At 36.0% G+C, this 20,541-nt stretch overlaps 1 protein-coding gene across 1 annotated transcript in view; it reads right to left on the bottom strand.

Moving 5' to 3' along the window:
- Positions 1 to 20,541, bottom strand: part of ATP10A (ATPase phospholipid transporting 10A (putative)) — a 161,502-nt gene that overhangs the window by 33,216 nt on the left and 107,745 nt on the right. The window contains exons 4-9 of the mRNA XM_034431366.3: positions 20,410 to 20,516; positions 20,173 to 20,304; positions 18,380 to 18,513; positions 11,453 to 11,705; positions 2,589 to 2,806; positions 720 to 905 (exon numbers count right to left, since the gene is read on the bottom strand). Coding sequence (XP_034287257.1) covers positions 720 to 905; positions 2,589 to 2,806; positions 11,453 to 11,705; positions 18,380 to 18,513; positions 20,173 to 20,304; positions 20,410 to 20,516 — 1,030 coding nt within the window. The remainder of the gene's footprint in view (positions 1 to 719; positions 906 to 2,588; positions 2,807 to 11,452; positions 11,706 to 18,379; positions 18,514 to 20,172; positions 20,305 to 20,409; positions 20,517 to 20,541) is intronic.

Genomic DNA, 20,541 nt, shown 5'->3' with positions numbered 1-20,541 from the left:
AAATTGTAAGGATACAAGCAACAAAGTTACAGTTATATAGTCATTAGTGGAAAGAGATGGGTGATAGGAACGATGAAAAGATTAATAGTAGTGCAGACTTAGTAAATAGTGTTGAGGGAATTATTTGTTTAGCAGAGTGATGGCATTCACGCTGAACGTTCACTAATTACACTAATCATTCATTAATTACACAACATATGGACAAACCTAACCATAGTTTCAGTTGGGAGACTGTGACATCCTAGACCAAGCCAAGTCAAAAAACATGGGAACTTCTAAAAGCCTGGCACTCTGACAAATTAGCCATCAATAGGTACATAGACATAAACAATATCTACAGGCTATGCAAAATAGACAATCAACCAGCCAAAAAGGGAACAAAAAGACCTAAGCATCTCTCCACCAACAATCAGCGCCTAGCTGAGCATAGATTAACTCCAAGATTAACATCAGACCATCAATCAAGTAAATGATATCTCAATCAAGGAACTGGCAAATAAACCAACAGTAAACAACCCAACCAAAAAAATCTCTAACCAACATCTCACCAACACTGACAGGGCAAGCCACTAGAATATAAACTGAGAGCAAACTCCATTCCTTACCAGCACTGAAGATGTTACCAAGTTGTATAATGAAATGTCTTCAAGAAAACAACCAAGCTCAGAGAGCACCAAGGACTCCTCATAATGATCAGTTCAACAACAGGTCTAACTTACCTTTTGTCGTGGTTGATTTGGAGATGTAACCACCACTGTATTGCAGATTGTCAAAGCTATGAAAAAGTCAAAGATGTCTGAAAGTTCAGGGGACAGTTGGGATAATGGTTGATCGTGATTTCGCAGGTACTTTGCACATTCTTTTACTTTTTGTAGCAAATTAGGATCAGGCGTGATGTCTTTTTCCTGGAATAAAAAAAAGTGGCAGAGTGAACAATTTGCATATTGCTGGTTGTCTGCTATTCCTTCCCAAATCTCTAGAATGTGCTTGTTTTGCAAATGGACTCTAACTTCAATAATCCCATTTGTCTTTGAGCAAATCCTTTCTTTCTCATCCAGAGGATGTTGTGATCCAACTTCTGTCTTAACAATTAAGGGTTGGTTTTTTGGGGGGGGGGGTTGTCCATTGGAACTTTTCCAATGAAAAATTCCATTGGAATTTTTATATGGATAGAAAATCAATTTTAAGCAATGTAAAAACTATTCCTTATGATTTCACTTCTATGAAACAAACTGTAATATTTATTCATTGGAAGTCTGTTTCAGTGCAATTGACTATAGGCATGCAACTTGCTATAACATTGTTTATAAACTAAACTGTTCCTATTGTGCATCATATCATATTGCCAATGGTGTGTGGGGGATATGTGTGCATGCATGAATTCATTTATTAATTAAATTTGTTTGCCGCCCATCTCACTCCAAGGCAACTTTGGGCTGCTTTCAACATCAAAGATTAGGAAAAGTTAAAAAAAAAACTCTTTAAAAATAAATTGTGCACTTCGGTGAATGGTTAAAGGATCTGAGAATGTTTAACTTACAAAACAGATGATTAAAAGGATATGACAGTTGTCTTCAAATATCTGATGGATTGTCACACATAAGAAGAAAAGCACTCATTCTCTATTGCCCAGAGGACAGGACTAGCTAGAATCAATGGCTTAAAATGACAAGGAAAGATGTTCAGGTTGGACTGTCACATATATAAAATGGTGCATTCTTTATTAAAGGTCTTGAAACAGACTCTGGATGGAATAGGTAAATTCCAAGAGTCTATGATATTTGATTGAAATAAATTAATTTGATATAAGAACACAAAAAATCCAATTACAGGTCACCCTTTTCTACAATTTTATTAAAGATTTTTTAAAAAAAAGATAGAAGACTAATACTAACATAAATAAGACAAATAAATAAACAAAAAGGAAAAAATGAAATGAAAAAGGAAAAAAAGATAGAAGTAGCTTCTGATCCTCTTTACAGCCATTATAAATACAATTATAAATTTATCTCTTACTGTATTTTTACAATATAACTCTCTTCTTTCTAGAATCTATTCTGTCTAATCATCAAAACCATAAATCATAAGTTCATTTTTTCTTGTTTCACAAAAAGGACTATATGAAGTTACAGCACACTCTTTATTAAATTGGGCTCTAGGAGTCCTACTGCTTTTCTTAAGAGAAAATGAATCAATGCTACCGGTTCACCAAGGTCAACTGAAAGTCCCATGTAAAATCAATGTAGGAAGAAGTAGTTATATGATTGTGGTCCATGAGTTAAGTACAAGTTGCTTCTTTTATTGTTGTCTTCTCTTCCCCATTATACCTGGTATTACAATATAGAATATAAGCTGCCAGCTGTCGACTAGCTAAGAACTTATGTTGCCCAGCTTCTGCATTCCTACAAAGATAACAAAGCCAGAAGGTAGGTTTGGTGGACTGGTAACATGTCTCATGGGTTCCTCTGTTCTGCCAAGTCATGATGTACAGGTTTAGTAAAACATAGTTGGATTGGGTGCAATTAGATTAAAATGGTGGTATTAAGGGAACAATTAGAATAAAATATCACTTTTCCATTCTTACTTACCATTGGGCTACTGAAAGCTGTATGCTTTGAAAGAATGCTTGCTCTTTTGGCTTCTACTCTGCTTCCTGTTCGTCTATGAGATTTTACGCTCTGGTTCCTGTAGGGGATTTTGATGCTCTGATGGCTGCTAATACTATCCCGCTGAGACAATGTCCCCACTTTAGGTGAGATTTCTTCATCTTCTGAATCAGCTTCCTGGTACATAGCTAAACGCTTTGCTTTTTTTTTAATGTATGGGAAGAAAATGAATATAAAAAATGAAAACATGTGGTTAAACAGGCAGCTATCAGATAAAAACCCATTAAGACTCTTAGCACAATCACTAATGAGTTCCAAATAAGAAATAATATTCTAATTTGCAAAACATTTCAGAACTTAGAGCTTAAAAAGTTAGTAGACTTACACTACTGAAATATTTTTTGACCTCAGGAACACAGTCCTAGTAATTATTTCTTTAGTTATTTCTCTCATTTGCGGGTATAGATCCAGGCATTGGATTACTTTGTCTCAACAAAATACATAAAACTTTATTCCAGCCTCCTAAAAACTGCTACACTACTGAAATTTGGTAGTGCATTTTTTCATGATGAAACATCTTCTCAAATTATTTGTTATAACTGCAGTAGAAGTTGGCATATAATGGCCCTAAATGGTACCCTCCAAAAATCCAATAATAAAATAAAATATTAATTAAAATAAAAAGGCTGAAACAATACAATACTAAGTCTTGTTAACTTCCAGGATGTTTGGATAGGCCCTCTGGGCTGAGATCATTGAAAAGTCATGGGATTTTGTGAAATCACAAGATTTTAGACATATTAAAATATTTTAATATTTTGATACTCATGCTATCGTAACAGATTTATGGAACAGTGCCTGAAACGTCATTGGACTCTGAAATACAATTACTTTCCTATCCATAAAAAGCATCAAAAATTGCTACCATCTCTTGCATTGTCATCTTGCATTACCACCACAGCCTCTGTGCTTTTGAAAGTCACTCTTGTCCACAAGCAAATTACACTCCTATGTACTACATTATTCACAATACTTTTATTGATAAAATGGGTGTATGTGTATATGGGTGTATATGTACCCAGACGTTACTAGTTTCCAGGAAAGTTAACATTACAGTCATTGCATATTTTACTAAGTAGTAATTGCAAAATGACAAAACAACAAAAAATCTCAACAAAACAAAAATACAGGGATCTGGAGCCAGTGAGAATTTTGAACTATTATAATCATTAGAACCAATGATTAATACATTGAGGATAAATGTCAGTGCAAAACACCACATACAGTAGTTGTGAGTTTGCACTAGCGATTTAAGGATGATGCCAGTGGCTTAGAGTGATATTTCCCACCCTGATGATGTTCCTTCAAAAACAAATATTTAAAAATTGGGCTGTTCTCCCGGGCTTTGGAGTGGGGTGTTTGTGGAATCCTCTTGATGGTGTTTTTTGTCTGAAGAAGTGTATTTATCCAGATGTACGGGATTTTCTTGTTTTCTTTTCTATTTTTAAATACACACCATCCAAAGTAATTCTGAGCTTGAATGGTCTTCAAAACTTACATTGCAAATAAATAAATCAAAAAGGATCTTCTTGTACTTCAACTTTCAAAGCTGTGGGTTCTCCAACACTGGAGGTTTTTAAGAAGAGAACAATTTGTCTGAAATGGTATAGGGTTTCCTGCCAGAGCAGGGGGTTGGACTAGAAAACCTCCAAGGTCCCTTCCAGTTCTGTTATTCTGAAATTTAAGAGGGCAAATGTCTTAAACAGACCACAATAATAATGGGGTTTTTATTACTGGTTGTTATAACACTATTGAGACTCTGCCATGGGCTAAATTTAGGATATATTTGAGTTACAAACAGAAGCCAAGAACAGACTGGGGGCCTGATAGGCCTAAGACCAAAAGTTAAGAGAGGGGACCTCAGGAAAATCATCCAAAGAGAACTGCTTGTAGCAACAGATTATATCAGGAATGGGAATAAGTGGCTTAGTGGATGTTCCTGAATAACCATCATCCTCAGCCAGTTTAGCCAAAAGTGAGGGATGCTGAAAGGTGTAGTTAACTTAAATCCTGACCAGACCAGATGACCATCCCTGATTCCAATTTCATTGTCATTCCACTTCAACTGCATAGGGAACTATCGTGATGAGTAATGAACACAAATATTTTCTGCATCATCCCCATTTGTTTTATGATATTATACTGAAGGGAGAATGAACAATTTGGACATTACAGCATAACACAGATGGGTTTTAATTGAGCATCAAGTTATAATGACTAATTGAGTAAAATAATTAGTTATTTAATTCAATACATAGCCATCCCCCATTTCCTGGCTCAATGTAACAAGGCTATTTCATTTGGAAATAGCTCATAAAACCTAGTAGAGCCCATGAGAAAAATGTCTTTGCAGTGTACTTCTTCCTAAGCTAAATGGTATCATCTTGCAGTTTTATTTGCACGTAATCAAGAAGAAAAATAAATCTGTAGGGATTATTGAAAATAAACAGTGCATAAGGAAAAGGTAGAAACTTGGTCAAATATTTTGTATACAGGATATTAAATTAAAATTAGCAATAAACAGGAAATGGTAGATTGTAGGTCAATATAAACTAAACTCCAAATAGCTATGAAAGCTATGAATAATTAGTTTGAAAAATATTACCAAACTCTCTTATAAAAGTTCATTAGGTACTAAAATAGCCTCAAGTCTGCTAGTTATCTATTTTTGGATTGACAAACCAAGTAGGCAGAGTGTTAAAAGAATCTTCTGATCCAGACACTTGGAAATCTATTTTTGTCAATTACTGTGTAACTCAAAGTGTTCCAGATAACATTTGCGTTAATTTCATTCATCTTGAGACATGCCAAAGTTTTATATTAATCTAATACAAGTTAGAACTTGGTAGCTAATTTTTAATTGTTGGGTATGGGTAAGCCTAAATATAATTGCATCTTATTTGCAGAAACAAGACACGTACTAGGCCAGGGTTATCAAACTCAAGGCCCGGGGCCCAGATTCTGTCTGCGGGATGCTTAAATCTGTCCCGCGAGGCCACCCTGAAAACAGCAAAGGATTAGCTTGCAGTGCCTCTGTCAGTGAAAACAGAGCATGTGGCCCTTCTGAGCTTCATTTTCTCTGGCAGAGAGTTGAAGGAGGCTGTCGTAGCCGAAAATGGAGCTCGGGAGCCCATTTTCGCTGGCAGAGCACATGGGCTGCCACAGGCACCCCTGACATGAGTGACATTGAGCTGGCCACACCCACCCCTGACCCCCGAGGTCAAACACAACGTTGATGCGGCCCTCAATGAAACTGAGTTTGACACCGCTGTACTAGGCCATATTGTAGTTAAGATAAAGGAGATAAAGGAGACTTTAGCAGCAAAGTTGTCATTATTAACAAACATAAGAAGATGGATTTGTACATCACACAAAATAATCATTTTAACTATGTTGAATAATCTACTATGGCTGGTTCACACACTGTTAACCCTGGGATACAAGCCACAATGTCTAGATTCAGACACTGCATAAAGCCTAACCTTAATCCAATTCAACCCAATTCAGCATGGCTTAAACAATGTGTGGAAACCATTGTGATGACCAATAATGTTATAGAAAGATGGAACTAAAATAGGATTATTGAATGCTTCAATTCTTTGATTTGTTCGAGTATCTTCATGGGGAACAGCCAGGGCAGATGGCTAAAGGTTCGGAATGGAGGCTTTTTGGCTCACAGGAGGAAAATGGGGAGGGGGGCTTTTCCTGCCTGCCATCCTTCCCTCAGTCTGTGCTGAGCTTGAGGAATAGATGACAGGCAAGAAAATCCCACCTCCCCATTTTCCTCCTGTGAGCCAAAAAGCCTCCCATGAGCCTCCCCAAAAGAGGGAAAAAGCAAAGCAGCTGGCCGCGGAGCTGCCAGCTTCGGGGAAGTGGCCCAACAAGCAGAAGCGCTGCGCACAGAAAGAGAAGGGCAAAAGCGGTATTTTTGCTGCTCCAAGGGGCCAGTGGGCTGCAGATGGACAGTTGCCTCCTGCGCCACCACTTATGCTGGCCACACCCATCCCCCTGGGCTTATTTTTGGGGTAGGGGTAATATTAGGCTCATCCCCCAAAAATTAGGACTGGGCTTATTATTGGGATGGGTCGTGTTTTTGGAGAAACATGGTAGATAGATTCTGTTCACTCCAGATGTAAGAAACAGAAGAAAATTCTGAACAGAGAAGTGCAAAGACCATAACAGGTAAACTATTTCCTTTCCTATGTTGTGTTCTGATTAGTCATTATATTTTCTCATTTAATCATGTTACTTGAACATTGGCTGATCATTTACTCACCATTTACAACCAGTTGCTCCTATTCAACTATCCTTACGCTCATGTGATGAACAGGTATGCAGGTTATCTTTTACATTTTGGGGGCTACCTTACCTCTATCCCTCATGTACTAGGGCAAGTGTTGCTGTGAGAAATTTGCTATAATTATAGCTTTTATGCATCCTTTAGTTCTTGATCTACAAAGAGCCTACCTGCATTCAGGCTCCTTGCCACATTTGTCTGCTACAGAGGGAGAAGCTAATTAGCACATCTTGACTCTCCCTTTCATTATATAAAGGGAAGAACTTCTGATTATATTATAATTAAATTTTCCATGTTGATCTCTGTAATTAAGTAGACCAGGAAGAAAGAAAAGGCATGTAAGGTTCCAGCTGCCTGACAAAACTGCGCAAACCATACAAAAAGGAAACTATGCATGCTGTACAATTGAAATGACTGAATACTGATTTCTTCATTGCCAGCAAATTGACATAAGACTGAAAGGGCATCAAAATGCAAATACCTGTGAATATAATCAATATAAAGTTTGACACTAAGATTAATAACTATGCAAGTGTGCCTATGCTTGAGGGACAATGGTTGAAAAATATGATTGTGACTTTACCCGTGTGATCAAAGCTCTGCATTTTTGTGCTGTTGTGGTCACCATCTTGACTAGTTTAAACCTCTTTTATTCTTCCTCTCTTATTGTAAGCAACACACTTCACAACAAATAAGCACTTCTTTTTAGGCATATAACCCTCCTAAAGACTTGTGTCATGCGAGATCTGTGACTGAATTCTCCCTTAACATTTAAAAACAGCTATTACATTATTTGATGGTGTTACAGTGTTGACTCACAGCCGTGTCTCTGGTAGAAAATGCAGGCATAATAAAGACATCTGTTCCCTTAACTAACATTTTCAAAGAGTCTGTGGGACAGTTTGTTTTGGAAAAAGCAGGGAACCAAACGTTTCCCACAACCACGGCCTTGTGTGTAACTTTCTGGTTTGTAACTTGGTAACCTAGACATCACTTTCTCAAATCAATAATAACTAACCTTTATGGAACATGCCAGGACTTTTTTGTTATGTAGCATAGCAGCCAACTGTGTTGCCTGTGTCAAGATGAGCAGGCAGTACAATACCAGAATACTGATGCCAGCTGGGAGTCCTGGAAATTGCAGTCCAAAATATCTAAATAGCATCTGTTTGAGAAAGGCTGCTTTAGGTACGTAATAATCAGAAGGCTGCTCAAAAGCAAGGTTGCTTCTACTTTGTGGTTGACCTCATTTTTATTTTTCCTGCCTTTGAATCAATTTTTGACTCCTAGCAACTGCATGGATTAGTCATTGCAGTTTTCTTTGCAAGGTTTTTCGGAAGTGGTTTGCCATTGTCTCCTTCTTCGGGCTGAAAGAGAGTGACTGGTCCAAGGTCACCCAGTTGGCTTTGTGCCTAAAGTGGGTCTAGAACTTAACAGTTTCCCAGTTTCTATCCTGATGTCTTAACCACTACACCATATGTGCTTAGACAACACAAATCAGTACTTATTTGTTTACAAATGAGAACAAAGTGAACCCAATTTTTTGTGTAGTATCTTTTCTTAGAATAAAAAAAAAAACACCTCATGGGATGAATGAGATATTTAAGAAATGATGGAAAGCCACCCAATTTGGATTATAAGGCATTTTACCTGGGACAGCACATTCTCTCTTCTTATACACAAATATTTTTCTAAAACATCTGCCATCTATGGAAGGTGGGATTGTTGCCAATGTCAATATTCTTTACCTTGACTTCTAATGCTCTTGAACTTCTCCCATACAGAAGGTTCTTTATTAAGAGCAAAATGTTAAATTGCATCTTTCAAAACCACAAAAGGTACCTATTGAATAAAACTCATGAGAAGACTGCTTCTGCAGAACTGAATAGAGGACTGCTGTGGACATGCATGTGTTTATATGTGTTAATAGGGAGAGATATTAACTTTGGCTTGGATTCTCAAAGAGGTTAATAGATTTAAGAAAGCTCATGGAAAGAGTATTCCTGTCCTTATTCACCCCTAAAACCAGTGATAGAAAAAAGATAGTGCGGTAAAATCTTGGGAACTACCAGGGATAAGAAGAACCTCTCCGAAATTTATGTTTGCTTGCTTGCTTCTTAATTTATAAAGTTGCCTATTTTGCGATTGCTACTTTGAGTGGCAAACATCAGATTAAAAACAAGACATAAAATTAATAATAATATAAACATAAACACAATAGTAGCACAATATCATCCCAGGACAATCTAATGCAATCCTAGACCTATAACAAGTCACAATGATGGGCTTACCCAGCAGTCAAATACCATACTTATATTAAATCAGGCAGGTGTCTGCCTGCACCTTTTTTAAATACGATCTCGTTTTCTGGAATTAAGGAATGGTTCAGCCCTCTTTGTTTATATAACAGTTGTAACAAATTTCCCTCAAGTCTCCTTGATACTCTTTAGGGCCTGAGGTAACATCCAGGTCTTTAAGGAGCTTTGAAATGCAAGTAGGTCTGCATCAAATGAAGTACATAGGGCCTATGATATAAGCTTAGAAAGGAAGCTGTAAGACTGATGGCATGGACAGTCCTGAATGATTTTTTAAATTAAATTAGTTATATGCCAGTTATATTGTGACAACACATTATTAAAACATTTGTTGATATTTAACTGGAGGTAAGATTGAGCTGTGTCATTTTAAATGGTTTGGAAATAAGCTGTGAAAAAATTAACATGAGATTTTAAGGGGCAATTTCATTGCTGACTTAGCCTCCTGTAAAACAGAGCAGGCAAACCTGCACATAATTCATTGAGTCTATTCAGAGGGAAAGCCCAAGGAGATTTTATTTTATTTCGTTAGGCTATTTTTACTAACATCACAACTGCACAACTATAAAATAAACCCAAGACTATTTTTGGTGGTGCATTTATTTCTTTTTCTTGGTCACATTAATTAAGATCTAAAATAGATAAATTGAAACATCTGGAATCAACAAATATTCCCAAATAAGAGGGTAAAAAATGGCATAAAGTTCAGCCCTACTCATTCTGCTAATTTTAAAGCATCACTCTGCCCTGAATCAGCACCGTCTACACCAACAGTGATGTAGCCCACAGCTGAAAAAGTTATTTATTACTAGCTTAGTGCAACATGTGAACCCTTTAAGTCAGCAGTGTTACATTCTTTTTGACGATGTTGGTGTCAACTCTTGGCTATCCATGGTATTCTCATGAACCTTTTTCAACACGAAACTCCTGCTTCATTTAGGTTTCCTAAGCCATGTAGTCTAAGTACATTTTCCTCCTTAATATTGTCAACTTCAGATTTTGGTTCCCAACCAAAGTGCAGATTTTGTTTCCGTGTTTCATCCATTTTAAATTGAAGATAATCATAAAACTCATCAACCTCCTCTTCTTCTGCATCAGTATTTGGAACATAAATTGGGTAATTGTCATGTTAAAGGGCTGCTTCTAAATCATTGCATTGTAACCAAAGCAATGTTTTTGCTTCACCCTTAATTATGAAAATACCATTGCTTGTTTGCTTTTCATACCCTTGGTAGTAAACAGTGTGATCTTCTGATTAAAAATGTCCAGTTCCAGTTTATCTCAGTTCATTGATGCCTACAATGTCAATGTGTAGTTGATTCATTTTTCACTGTGTTTGAGCTTTCCTATGTTCATGTTTCTTACATTCTCTGTTCCCACTATTATTCTCTGTTTGCAACTTCAGTTTTTCCTTTCCTGCATGGCAATATCAGCAACATGACTTATCAAAGGCTTTAATCTAGGCACATCACAAACATATTAGTACACTGAAAAATCCTTGAGTAGCAATGTGAGTGTCATCTGACTTGAGGGGCCCATCGTCTGACTTTATATAATCATCATATGTTTTCTTGTTAATAGTAGTTTAGTATTGCCTTCTTCTGTGTAGCATGAAATTATTCCTTTGCTATTATCACTAAAGTGATCTTCCACTTCCAGCATTTTCCTATCACTCCTGCCAATTATAGATGCCTGTTTCTTTATCCGGGCAGTTGGGAAACTTTCACAGTTTTACAGAATTAAGTACTCTTGGCATGCACTCCCAACATTTTTTTACACATCTCTCACAGCAGGAAATAAAGATGGTGGTTGGGTGGGTGGTATTAGATTATTATTGTTTACTTTCCAAAATTTCAATAAAAGTATCTTGCTTATCATTTATTACCTCAGATCCTTTTAGCTAAAGATGTCACAAATTAAATCTATAATCTTATATATGAAAAGCAGGGAAACTGTCCTTAAGCAAACAAACACCGAGACTTACCCTTCAAATCATTTGCATGAGGCTGATTTCAGTCTGGGCTTTATTTTTACATGCTATTTTCTTAAAACCGTCTTTACAATTTCCCATACTGATTGTTTACACATCTAAAACTATGCACTTGATTTTTAGGATGAATACAAATCCATGCATGTTAAATTAAATGAAAAGTTATTATTAACTTTTAACCTACCATTAGCATCATGGGAATATTCTATGCCAGAAACTGTACACCTTCGGAAAACCATTTTATTCTCAGTGAGGGTTCCAGTCTTGTCAGAAAATATATATTGAATCTGCCCTAAATCTTCTGTGATATTCAAAGCTCGACACTGTAGCTGAAAGTCAGTCTCTTCATCAAATAAATCTTTATCTTGATGAATAAAATAAACTTGGCATATTTTAACAATTTCAATGGAGACATATAAGGAAATTGGAATGAGAACCTGGAATGCATAAAAATAGAGAGTCATTAACAGAAGAAACAACCAAGGTGGCAGAAAAGATGCATAATTGAATCAACTGGTTATGAATAGTGCAGTATCGTACTGTACCTTTTTTGGAACTTATATATTCTGACTTAAAGCCAGCATTGTAAAGTTATTAGAGTATCTGCAAAGGTTTACTGTGACAGATTAGGAAAGCATATGGAGCAGCTGCAGAGATGATATCCATAATTAGGTCTGGTGGTATTATTATCAAAAGCTTCAAAAGAAGTAAATACTTTCAGGGTAATAAGATGAGCTTGAAAGAAGCTAGGAAAAGAAGGAAAAGATTGTAGGGGTGGAGGGAGGGGGTGGGAGGAAAGAGAGACTGCAGTCAGAATCATGCCAGCATAAAAGAGCTTGCAAAAGAAAACAACGTTAATTAATAGTCCTAACATTTTGTCGATAAGCATAACAGGTTTTCAAATAAGCTTTCCAGCACAACTTGAAACGAGGAACATAGTGTGGGTCTATGTGCAAAAGAAATTGCCTCAACAGTTGCTTTTGTGGAAATGAGCAACATGTTCTGTAATCACTAACCAAAGTGTTATATTTTTCCCCAGATATTTTTTAGTAGTTTTTCACATACTTTCTGAAACCTCATAAAAGCCTTGATTCGCAACAGAATATTACTTTCCTTCTACGGTATGTTTGAAGCAGTCTACACAGCACTCTCTTCTCCAAATTATTCCTACAATAACCCCGCGAAATAAAGTGGGCCCAGGATTGTGTTGGAAAAGTTCAGGACCTTTCACTTGGGTCAAATTCCCAGCTCAGAAACCACTGCAGCTAGTAAAGTAATCAGAAATGGATGAAATTCCAGCTAATGCTTTTGCTAGTCACAGAGTGTCTCTGAGCACCCTGTGTCTTTAACAGCCCATGCATGCCAACCACTTGCCTCCTAATATTTAATTAAATTTAATAATCTATTCCAAGTGCAGAGATCTATAGAGATCTCTTAGTTTCTGCAAGACAATTATAACTACTGTAATATAATTCTCCAATATGGACTGCCATTGCATTAACTACAAAGAAGAGTATGAAGAAGAGAGAAGTTGGTTTGAGTCTTTTTCTAAGAAACACATAAATTGAAAGTTAATGTGACTTGACCAATTAACTGGTTAAACATGTAAATTATCTTGGAACAAACGGACTCCATTGCATTCAACTCTCCAGCCTCAAAAGTCAGATGATAGGTTGGCCTGGAACAGAACAGGTCAGGCAGTCCCAGATTAACAATGTCCAATTTACAGACAACTTGTACTTACGATCAGACACCTACAGAAAGCTTTTTATATTAAACAATTGAACTAAAACAATGGTTCAAAATAATGAATGCACACTACTTTGTGATGTTCATGAAAACATTTCATAGCTTCAGCAATTCATCGACTCGAATACTATCCACTATTTTAAAGTGAACCATGTTGCGGTTAACACTATGTTGAGTATGTAATTTTATATTTTTCTCTTATTTATCCCCGTGGCGTGTAACCATGCCTCAGAAGCGTAAATCCGATGCAAGTACTGATGATGCATCAAAGAAAAGTAAAATAATTATGAAAATAAAGTGGAAATAATAAAGCAATCAGAGCAGCAGACAATAGCATTTGAGAAAGAAATATTGGACCTAAAATGTCCAGAACTGAAAAAGATTTTGAGGAAAGACTTAGCTGAAGTCTTTCATCTCACTGAAGCAGGGATGGTAAAGTTAGTAAGATCCTAATAGAAAGAATTTCACTGAAATTTACTACAGTTACCGAGGGCCCCAGCTACTCCAAGGCCATTTATGACCTCCCTTTATGCCTATTTCAAGAAAAGGTTATATATATATATATATATATATATATATATATATATATATATATATATATATATATATATATATATATATATATATATATATATATATATATATATATATATATATATATATATATATATATACACACATATACATATATATATATATATATATATACACACATATACATATATATATATACACATATACATATATATATATATACACATATACATATATATATATATATATATATATATATATATACACATATACATATATATATATACACATATACATATATATATATACACATATACATATACACACACACACACACACACAATATACTGAGACAAACAATTGACTAATTGATGCTAAATAAGAACTGTATGTACCTGTTCCTACTTACCTACAAACTTAATTTAAAGACAGACTTAGGAACAGATCCTAACCCAGGAACATCTGTAATCAAACAATGCTAAAATACCTTTATCTCCCATGCAAGTTTCAGCTCTTAATACAAGGGCATGGCAAAAAAGATACTCATTGGCTGGAAACAATGGCCATGAATTGTAAGCACTGTTTTGATAGTGTACAGGCTAAAAAAAGCTATAATAGCCAATTATACATTACATAATTATCCCACATTTCCACAACATCTTTGTCCTTAGGAAAAGTAAGCCTAAACATTTGACAAGGATGAAAAATAATAATGCTTTAAAAAAGATTGGGAATATTTAGTCATAATTACTAGATAAAGAATTTTGTGCGTTTTGGGGGCATCTGACAGCAGTTTACATGATAGTTGATCCATAATTGTTCAATTTTCATGGTTATCTAGGATATATATTTCTGCACCATTTTTGTTGCTAACTTTAAATTTACATTGATACATTACCACATTGGCTTTTGTTATGGCTTCTGAAATTCATTGCACAACTGAAATTTAGAACATCTAGTGGAGACATAGATAGATATGTCATTTCACTTAAAATCATATGGCCAACATCCTTAGAAGATGGGGGCTCCACTTTTGTTATATGTAAGATAAAAAGACTGCTGATAGCCAACTGATTGGCTTGCTAAGCATTATTATCAAAATGTGAGCTGGTCATTTAAATTGGAAATTGTCAGAGATTTGGAAGACCCTCTTAATGGAAAAATGGACAATTTTTTTAGGGAAAGAAAAGGTACTCTTGGCCAATGCCCACGTTTTATGGAATCTAGCTAAAAACATAATCTCACAGATGGAGCTTTAGTATCAACACTTATCCATTTTAAATCGTGCTATCTTGAAATTTAATTTGAAGCAAATATGTGCTTTTTCACAGCTATACAGTAATGCATATTCCAGAGTTAAGTGCAATCTTCAGTACCAACTGTTCAGAGGAATTCCTGTCCCAAATAGTCCTTTATTGTTCATTTTTTATTTAAATGTGTTACTCAAGAATCATAACTATTATTTCCCTATGCTACAGTATCTGATAATTATCGCTACTTATCTTGCACCATTTGGTCATTGTTGGGTATTGCAACTCTGAACAGCTGCTGATAAAGCAAGAAAAACCAAAGTTATAGCTTTTTAATGAAAATCAGAAAAATGTTGTAGGTGGCAATAGACAAAAGGTCTTTTGAATAAGTGAGATTTTTAAGTACTTAGAAGGTACATGAAATATGAATAAAATTTTAAACACCTGTGAAATATATAGTGCAATCACAGAATTGTGGCCATTGTCTCTAGATTCTATTGGAGAAGCAGTGACCAATGTTTCTTTACTGCTTTAAAGGTTTTTGAAGCCAAAATGCTATTGTAGCTGCTTATTGTGCCTATTCATAAGAAAGAGCCAAAGGAAATCCATTTCCTCAAATGCCTCTCACTCTTTTGAGTGCAATCACCAAGCTTTATATCAGATGCTTGGATCAGATATTACAGAACAGGCTAAACTGTGGAAAAAAACCCATTGGAATGGAACAGATCAGATTTCAGACAGGGAGCTTGATAGTGGATCTCATTTTTGTGTTGTACCATCCAATAAACATAATTTTTGCAATAACATAATCCAATCTATAAAATTAAAACTCCTTTTTATATGGTCTTCCTTGGTTTTAAAACTGTATTTAATTTGATATCTTGAACTTTATTATGGGAAAAAACCACAGAACACTCTATCAATAGGCATCTGATCTTTTTAACCATTGTTCCACATGAGACCCCCACAGAGTGCTCAAAAAGAGTGTGCCAATTGCAAAAGAGGTGCATTTTAGCCTGGCTTTGTCCATATTCTATATTAGTGATATGGTAGGAGCCTTAGAATGCTTGAAAGTCCATGTTCCTAAAATTGCCAGTGCACGATGTCTCTACTCCTTTATGCCAATGACGTTATCTCTTATACTTTGATTGAAGAACATTGAAGGCTATTACTCACTTCTGTGAGTTCCAGAAATTGATCATAAACTGCCAGAAGTCCAAATAAATGGCATTTCCAGTAGCTGAAACAGCACAGAAGGATTGTGGGTGGAAATAGCATAAAACCACTCTCTCTCTTTCAATACCTTAGAACAATATTTTATGCCACAAGATCCAGGAAAAGTGATTACAATTACATCACGCAAACAGCATCTAAATGACTATCTGAAGATTTTTTAAAAAATTAGAGGATGGGGTGTTTTTTTTTGTTTTTTTTTAAATCTGTGGCCTTTAAATTTTTTGAGGCCAAAACCCCAACCCAGATTTTGTAGAGCACAGATTTCCTTAAAAAGAAAACTCCAAAGAGGTCAGGTCCATCCTCTCTGCTTCTAAAAGCATCCCTAAAGCAGTTCTCAAACTTGAGGCAGGATTTCTTTGGTTTGGATAAAGAGGGCTCAAAACTTCATAATGCAGTACTAGCCGAAATTAAATTTTCCCAATTGGGCCTGGCACTATTGGCTCTAGCAGATGATTATTTTTCACTGTGGGCTTCATAAGGGGAAAATAAATTAAATCCCATTGGATTAGCCAAAGATTATCTTATTTCTGTTGACTATGATCAGGCTAAAAGGATTATCTATCACAGGCTGGAGGACATAGACCCTGAAGCTGAAATTGGCTCCTTAATACAAAAGCTTATAATACATGTTGGTAAGAATATATGGGAACCAGTAAAAGTACCCAAGCACATTAACCTCCCCCTAGCGTAAGAAATTTTTTGATTCAGGAATACTCTCAAATCTTGTGGGTCATTAAGCAAGCAGACTTTCAGGTAAGAAGTGTGGGGTGACTCAGGATGGTAGGAAAAATAATGGGAAGTCTGACTCAGGCCATGCTCAGGACCTGAAAATCTTCCCAGCCAAAATCCAACCAGGATTTTCAGCCCCCTGTGCAGAAAGAAATACCTGCACAAAGCATGTGCTGGAACTCTCCAACTCCCAAGTCACTCCTCATCCCTTATTTTACCAGGTACCAGGCTCATGAGCTGAAAATTCTGGATTTTGGCAGGGAAGATTTTGAGTTTCAGCTCCTTCTTTTCTCTGATTCATTTGGCTGGTTGAAAGAGCTGCCTGCCAAAGGATTTCATCTCTGTGTCTGCTTAGATTGCCAGAACGTATTTGCATGTTAGGACAGAGAGAGAGAGAGAGAGAGCACCTGATCTAAGACTACTCAGCATGACTTTATGCCTATGAGGCAGTGGTGGGTTTCTACCGGTTCTCACAGTTTGGGCAAATCGGTAGTGGCAGTGGTGGGAGGCTCTGCCCACCCGCCCAGACATCATCACGGATGCTCTGCGCTCACAGTTCCGAACTGGTAGCGAAGGTAAGTAAAACCCACTACTGCTAAGAGGGAACTAGAATTCACAGTTTCCTGGTTTCTAGCCTGATGCCTTAACACTCTGTATTTATATTAGGTTTTGAAAATGCTAGCAGATATATCAAACAATGAAGCCTACCAATGTCTCCCAGCCATTTCGACGTAGAGATCTAAAAGAACAGATTTACTGTCATCTTTCTCCTTTCAAACACTAGCAAGGAAATATTGCTGAATTATTATATTGGCCTAAGTAAAAAATTCTTTAGGAGCATTATTATATTATATTTATTCTATGGATCAGGGAATGTGAAATCAAATGCACATGTTCTTTTACAGTCTTCCTTCTACAGAGATAGTCAGAGTTTGATTGCAATTGAGCTATGAGGCCTGCAAGGACCTAAGACTAAGGTTTTTAATACTGAGCTTAAGTTTTTCACTATCACTTGTTCCATAGGTTTGGGGCTGGTAAAGGAAAATTGATATGGTCTAGTTTGTAGTGAACTGGTTTTTTAGGATTTTAGAAATAAGCTTCAGATATTGTGGATAGTATTTATGAGAAATAATTTAAACTTTTCTTGGAAGCAACCATACCATTCTATGTGTTTATGACTGTAATGAATCTATTTAAATCAAAATGCTACCTATTGGGCTGATTAAGTTGATTAATGTTTCTAGCACAACCACTGAGAATTATTTTTCTGTACAATAAGATCTGGGCTAAAATTCAGTAGGAGAAACTACTTCTTTAATGCCATACGCCATAAATGTTTTTTTTAAGTGGAAACTGACTTGAGTTCTATGAAGTATGTAGTAGTATATAAATATATCAGGATATCTGCATGTTAAATAGCAATTCTATTACTATCTACCCAAAAATGAGCTTCACAATGTTCAGTGATACTTAATCCCAGGCAAGTATACATTTGAATGAAACATTATTCATCTACATTAATTATGCCTCTCTTTATTTTTCTAATCAATGACTTGTCACAAATGATCTGGCAGAAATATCTATGTTATTTCAGTATTATGCTCCATTGTTACCTGAAGAACTATAATCATTGTCAAAAATAAATAAAACGCAGCTTGAGCTGGAGGCCAATAGTTTCCATCAGGACCTGGGACATCAAAGGCAGGTTTCTTTTTGTCGTCATACTGCCAGACCCAGATTCCATGCCCTGCAGGCAGGGAGGGAGAGATTAAAACACAGATTAAACAATGGAAAAGTAAACACATTTAACAGATATGTTTTCTGTCTTCTGAGATAACACTTTCATGATTTTTCCTAATTTGTAAAACTAGATTATTTCAGGAATATACATTCAAGGTCACTTAGGAATATAATGGTTAAGTGACAGCCATACAATTTGCATGCAGACGGCCAAATATTTTACCATTGACATTTTCAGATAATAAAAGGAAAGACTCTTTTCTGAAACTCAGACAACTAGTCAGTGTTAACCAAGTTCAGATAACGTGGTGCCCTTCACCAACTTCCAGAGATTCAGTCATAGCCAATGGATCCAGATTTTACACACTTGATATAAGTACTTATAAACTAGATGGATTAATAGTCTGATATAATACAGGTAGTCTTTGATTTATAACCACAATTGATGGATGCTGCAAAGGTCGTAACTGTGAAAAATGATCATAAGCCACATTTTTCAGTGCCATTGCAACTTTGAACAGTCATTAAATGAACTGCTGTAAGTAGAGGACTACCTGTATATGATAGTTTCCTTATTAGAGAGGGCAATGACTTTCTCTCATAGGGAAAGACTATAACATTATAAGAGAAAACATGCTTTGTGTGTACAAGGCCCATAGAATCTTGAAGGATGCAAAAACCTACTGCCTGTAGCTGGTGTGGACAATACTGAGTCAGAAGAACATTATTATTGATCTTACTTAGTTGATATCATGTTGACACACGCATCTGTGTGAGTGTGTTTGGGGGAGAAATGATGAAATATATGTTTTAAAATCCAGTGACAAGATAAATACAGTATTGTGAGCAAAGGAGACATCCCACTATTCTTCTGCTTAATTTGTGTAGCTGTTTTTCCTATATTTAAATTATTCTGGTAGTGTTTGAAAGATTGGAGTTCCTGGGAATTATGTGTAGGATTAGTGCATTGTATATATGTATGACGAGAGAGAAAGATCTGGGAATTCTTCCAGCTCAGATTTTAATCTAAACCAGAAAAAACCTGAAGGCATTAAAAGTAATTTGTAAAAACCTCTGATGCTTGTATTCAGCTCTTCTTCAGATGTCTGGACATTACTAACATCTCTTTTTAAGAGATAATTTTGTATGGCTAAATTAGGAGATTGATCCTAATTCTGTCTTTTCTCTATTGCTTTTGCTTTGTAGTTATGTTTGAATTTATGCTTCACAAAGCAGGATTGGTTGGTTTACAAAATATAACAAGACTGGGATTGAACCAGTGGTGGGTTTCTACCGGTGGCGGCAGCGGGAGGCTCTGCCCATCTACCCAGACATCATCAGGGACACTCTGCGCATGCACAGAAGCGCCACACGCGCTCACAGTTCCAAATAGATAGCGAAGGTAAGTGGAAACCACTAGTGGATTGTACTGTTGCTATTTAATATGTCATACATTACTTTTGGCACTTTCTAATATGGAATATATATATATGAAAGAAAGAAGTATTCCTTTTTGGCCATCTATTTCAGTCCATCAGAAGTAGGCCTTCAACATTTAATTAAGCCAAAAGAGGTTGTTTCAAATTATTTATTTATCTGTATTTTCATTTTGATTTTTCTGAGTTCAGTGTTTTATGGTCGATAAATAAAAGTTAAAGGAACTTACCAATAGCAGTAAATAAACACATTGCGAAAAGTATGAGGACACACCAAAGAACATCACAATTCATTTGTCTTTCAAGCTTACTGCGTTTGTAACGTGGTCCACTGTTATTTAATAAGGCTTTTGTCTCATGACCTGAAAAAACAACAACTTGTTTACATGATAGCATATATAAATGGAACTAAAAATGAAGGGAGGGAAAAATATATAATAAGTACAAAGATAACAGCCACAATTTACCTGCATAGATCACGATTCCAGAGACTTCTTCTGTATTTCTAACAGTGCATCCTCGTAACAAAAGATTTTCTTTACACAATGGAACTTTTTTCCCATCCTTATGCACACTGCCAAAAAGGAAGAAGGAAGGAG

This window comes from Pantherophis guttatus, chromosome 5, assembly GCF_059756535.1.
Source record: "Pantherophis guttatus breed Tessera chromosome 5, ASM5975653v1, whole genome shotgun sequence".
NCBI lineage: Eukaryota > Metazoa > Chordata > Lepidosauria > Squamata > Colubridae > Pantherophis > Pantherophis guttatus.
This window is presented reverse-complemented; position numbering and strand designations above follow the sequence as displayed.